The 5,678-nt window shown below is 39.0% G+C and overlaps 1 protein-coding gene across 1 annotated transcript; it reads left to right on the top strand.

Annotated features, from left to right (window-relative positions):
- Positions 1-424: 424 nt before the first annotated feature.
- On the top strand, positions 425-5,005 carry LOC124537770. Its single transcript, XM_047114659.1, has one exon. It carries the CDS (start codon positions 425-427, stop codon positions 5,003-5,005), a length of 4,581 nt encoding a protein of 1,526 aa, XP_046970615.1.
- Positions 5,006-5,678: the final 673 nt, after the last annotated feature.

Here is a 5,678-nt window from a genome sequence, read left to right as displayed (position 1 = left end):
GGATTATCTTTCTAGCGATTTTTATGAAAAAGTTGAAGAGTTGTATTTAGATTTTAAAACAGAACTTAAAAAGCTGATTAAAACTTATAATGTATCCGAAGAGTTTCAGTCTAGTTCAAACACAAAAGAGTTTAATGTTAGACTTCCCAAAATATCCATTCCTGTTTTTAGTGGCAAATATTCAGAATGGTTCTCGTTCCGAGATCTTTTTCTTTCTTTAGTGCATAATAATCCAAGTCTGGATGATGTTCAGCGGTTACATTATTTAAAAACTCAACTTCAAGGTGAGGCAGAACAATTAATAAAACATATCCCCATTACAAAAGCCAACTACAAAAAATGTTGGGATTTGATAGAGAATCGATATAATAACAAGCGATATATGTGTAATTGTATCTTTAAACGTTTGTTTGCTCAACGGGTAATGAACCATGAATCGTCCAGTGGTTTAAAAGATCTTCTTGATACTACTTCAGATTGTATGCATGAGTTGTCAAATTTAGGTATTAATGTTGATTCATGGGACCCTATTGTTATATATGTTGCCAGCTTGAAGTTGGACGCTGAAACTCGTAAACAATGGGAATTACATGCTAATAGTTTAAATGAAGATTTACCTACCTTGACTCAATTTAAAGATTTTTTAGAAAGTCGTTTCCGCGCCTTAGAGTTTATGGAACCTTCAAAAAATAAAGCTAAAATAACCCCAAACACTTACCAAACTAAGTCCTTGCATGCCGCTTCAGATGTTAGATGTCCTCACTGCACCGAAAGCCACAAGTTATGGTCCTGTGGTAAATTTGCCAAGGAAGATGTAAACGTACGGCAAGATATTGTGAAGTCATTAGGACTTTGCTTTAATTGCCTTGGTAATAATCACACCGGAAAGATATGCCGTGTACCAACGACATGCCGTATTTGTAAGAGGAAGCATCACACACTTCTTCATGGCAAAGCCAGTTCGTATACAGTGACAGTTGCTACAGATATAGATGAATCTGATGCAACTGAAAATGAACAAGAGGAAACCTACCCGGAATCGTCAAACCTGACGAATGAGGTCACTAATGGTATAATTAGTAATTTTGCGACGAAACAGACACGTACACAAACATTATTAGCTACAGCCCTGATTAAGGCTGAATCCAAAAACGGAAACCCTCAGATACTGAGAGCCCTGCTTGATCAAGGATCACAAGCGTCCTTCATATCTGAAGCAGCGGTGCAACTTTTAGGAGTAGACAAAATTAATGCAAGAAGTTGCATCTCTGGTGTGGGTGGAGGTCAAGGTGGCTTAACTACAAAGTATGCAGTTAAGGTTAATATACAGTCACTTCATGATACTTCATTCCAATTGCAAGTACAAGCTCACGTTTTAAAAAGAGTTACTTCTGTTTTACCAGAAAGAAAATTCGTATTACCGCTTTGGGCAGATCTAGGTCAAATTGATCTGGCAGATCCGCAATACAACCTCCCAAATAAGATAGATATCTTATTAGGAGCTGAAGTTTATTGTAGCATTCTAAAACAAGGTTTAAAAAAGCACCCGACCAATTGTATGATCGCACAAAATACTTACCTTGGATGGGTATTGTCGGGTCAAGTAGACAATAACGAAAAATTAGGCAACTGCCACAATCTGGTTGCGAATCATGCCAAGCTAGAAGAAAACGAATTACTGAAACGATTTTGGGAATTAGAAGCCGAGCCAAACATGGTGCTCGAGAAAGTCTTCACTCCAGAGGAGGAAGAATGTGAAAAGCATTTTGCTACTACCACCTATAGAGACGAGACAGGTCGATACGTGGTAGAATTGCCTTTTCGTCGCACAAAACTTTTTGGTCAATATGGAGATACGAGAAAAATAGCCGTAAAGAGATTAATAGCATTAGAAAAGAGATTATCGAAAAATCTTGATCAAAAAGAAAATTATCAAAAGGTTATAAAAGAGTACATGACCCTCGGTCACATGGAACCAATAAGACATGAGTCAGTAGAAAGAGAAGGAAATGAGAATGTCTGGCTACCCCATCACGCGGTTATTAGACAAGACAAGAGTACGACGAAGACTCGTATAGTATTCAACGCTTCAGATAGGAGTGCCAATGGTATATCTCTCAATGATACATTAATGGTCGGGCCTACTTTGCAATTGGAACTACGTCAAGTTATCATGCGATGGAGACTGCATCCAATTTGTCTTACGGCTGACATTATCAAAATGTACCGTCAAGTTAAAGTAGCCAAAAAGCACGTAGATTATCAAAGAATAGTATGGCGTGATGATTCGCTATCTGAAATAAAAGACTTTCGACTATTAAGAGTAACGTTTGGTACATCCTGTGCGCCTTATTTGGCGGTCAAAGTTTTACAGCAAATCGCTATAGATGAAGGAGAAAAATATCCGTTAGCAGCAGGAAGAGTAAAAACTGATTTCTATATCGATGACCTCATGACCGGATGTCAATCTGAAACAGAAGCAAAGGAAATATATAAACAGATGAATTACCTATTAGAAAAGGGTGGATTTAAGCTACAAAAATGGACTAGCAATCGAGAAGAATTGATGAAGTGGTGGCAAGAAGAAAATATAGGAATAAAGGATAGAGAAATAAATGAAGACAGTGTAACTAAAATTCTTGGTCTTACCTGGAATCGATGCTCAGATACATTTCATTATGTAGTAAAAATGCCTACAGAGATGCCTGAAACTAAAAGACAAATTATCGCTGAAATATGCCGTTTGTACGATCCTCTTGGGTGGATAGCTCCGTGTGTAGTCACAGCAAAGGTTTTTATACAAAAATTGTGGCTTACAGGACTTGATTGGGACGTTAAATTACCATCTGAACTTTTGCTTGAATGGAAAACCTACCGGAAAGAATTGTGCAATTTGAGTCGCTTCCAAATACCCCGCTGGGTTCAAAAGGCAGATAGTGACATACAGGTAGAGCTACATGGTTTTAGTGATGCATCGACTGTAGCGTATTCAGCCGTCGTATATCTAAGATGTATTACAGCTCTAGGTCAGGTTGAGTCCCATTTATTAAGCGCTAAAACTAAGGTAGCTCCAGTGAAACAAGTGTCTGTCCCACGTCTGGAGTTGTGTGGAGCTGTTTTGCTCACTAAGTTGCTGGCTGAAGTGTCCAATGTTCTCCAAATAGATAAAGCGAATTTACATGCTTGGACGGACTCTACGATTGTTTTGGCATGGTTAAGCGATCATCCAAGCCGATGGAAAACCTTCGTGGCAAACCGAACATCTGAAATTCTTACGCGTTTAGATGCAGCTCAGTGGTCGTATGTCAAGACGAAAGATAATCCCGCTGACTGCGCGTCACGAGGTGTAAAACCATGCGACTTAATATCTGTGGAATTGTGGAAGTGTGGGCCAACTTGGCTACGCAACAACAAAATAGAATATGCGAAACCATTGTCTATATGTACCAAAACGGATTTAGAAACGCGACTCGTAAAAGCACATATGGAAGTCATAAACTCTAACAACGACGCTGAAGATTTAACCCTAAGGTTTTCATCATTACGAAAATTAATAAGAACTCTAGCGTACTGCCGAAGATTCCTAAGGTTGACACAGCCAAATGTATATAAAGAGAAATCTTTACCATATCTTACGGCCACAGAACTTCAGGATACACTGTTCAGCTGTGTTCGACAGCATCAATCTCATTTTTTCGCCGATGAAAAACGAAATCTTGTGAAGTCAAAGAATGTCGGAACTAAGAGCAAGATAAAAGCTCTAAACCCATTCCTCGATAAAGTTGGACTCTTACGAGTAGGAGGTCGAATGGAGAATTCAGAGTTACCAGACAATAGCAAACATCCTATTATTATTAACGGAGACTCTCATATAGCCAAACTTATTGTTACTGATGCTCACGAAAAGACATTACATGGTGGTCAGCAATTAACGTGTAATCTAGTTAAAACAAAATATTGGGTCACTAACTTAAAAAAATTAGCCAAAAGAGTAGTTCATTCTTGTATTGCTTGTACAAGAAATGCGGCCAAATTTCGAACTCAGTTAATGGGTCAGTTGCCACCTTGTCGGGTAACACCTGATAAGCCGTTCGCAAACTCCGGTGTCGATTACGCGGGACCCATTGCCATACGTACATCGAAGGGAAGAGGCCATAAATCTCATAAAGGGTATATTTGTCTATTTGTTTGCATGGTCACGCGAGCTGTTCACATTGAAGCCGTTTCAGACCTCACGACGGAAGGATTCTTAGCTGCTTTTAAGCGTTTCGTCGCCCGAAGAGGTCGCTGCAATCATTTGTGGAGCGACAATGGCACTAATTTTGTCGGGGCCTCGCGCGAGCTTAAAAACTTATTTTCACACGAAAAGTCGTCTATGGGAACTGAAATCGCAGCGTTACTGGCCAACAATGGTACAGAATGGCACTTCATTCCGCCGTATGCACCAAATTTCGGTGGACTATGGGAGGCAGGAATAAAAAGCACAAAGCACCATCTGCGCAGAGTTATAGGCGACTCTACCTTAACATACGAAGAATTGTCCACTGTTCTAGCACAAATCGAAGCATGTCTCAATTCGCGACCACTTTCAGTTGCTGGATCAGACCCAGACAATGCATTACCATTGACACCTGGCCATTTTTTGGTTGGCGAGCCATTGTTAACAGCCCCTGACCACAACTATGAAAATAAATCAACAAGCTCACTGCGTCGTTGGCAATTAACACAAAAAATGTTGCAGTGTTTTTGGAAGAGATGGTCTCAGGAATACTTGACCCATTTCTTTCAAAGATATAAATGGAATGTAAAAATCCCAGAATTGAAAATAGGAGATGTGGTTTTAGTGCGTGAGGACGGCTTACCTCCTGCTAAGTGGCTTTATGGAAGAGTGGTAAATCTTCATCCGGGAAGAGATAAACTCACTCGAGTAGTTTCTCTTAAATATAAAAACACGATCGTTCAGCGTCCAGCTTCGAAGGTTTGTCCCTTACCACTTGCAACTTAAAAGTGCAACTTCAATCTTTACTAAAGTTTTTTTTTTTATTGGTTTAAGTTTATTTTTGTCTTTATCTAATATGTATAAATTCGTATATTTAAGTTAGCTGTTACGTTACTTCGTTTATTATAATTTATTTTGTTATTGTGATGGGCATATTGAAGGACTATTTAGTCCTTGGGGGCCGGTATGTCCAATCGATTTTATGAATTATATTTTTTAGTTTACTATTTTTTAACTAGATGGCGCTAGTAGTACATTGAATCACGCTATCGTTTGGTTTGGTCAAAGGTATATAGTCTAAGTATGGAAAATAAATAAACACCTATACGTTCCGGGAAGTGTGTTTCATTTTAGCATGCATATCACTATCCCTGGCTTTGTAGACACATTAACACTTTTAATACACGTATTGTTAATAAAAAAAAAAACTCTTCTAACTGATCTCCAAAAGCCATTCTTTTAGTGGAGTCTCTGAGTCGACGAAACGTGCGGTAATGCCAGTACGTGACGACGGAGCGGCCGCGCTATCTCATAATGGCGAGGCCGAGACAAGAAATCAATATTGGATTATCGAGATTAAATAAGTCAATTAATTGTGTGGGGTATCGAGTTGAAGACATTTATTTATTTGGTACTATCTACCTCTGGCACCTTAGAACGAGTTGAAAAAGGATCTACC

This window comes from Vanessa cardui, chromosome 19, assembly GCF_905220365.1.
Source record: "Vanessa cardui chromosome 19, ilVanCard2.1, whole genome shotgun sequence".
In the NCBI taxonomy this organism is placed as follows: Eukaryota; Metazoa; Arthropoda; class Insecta; order Lepidoptera; family Nymphalidae; genus Vanessa; species Vanessa cardui.
This window is presented reverse-complemented; position numbering and strand designations above follow the sequence as displayed.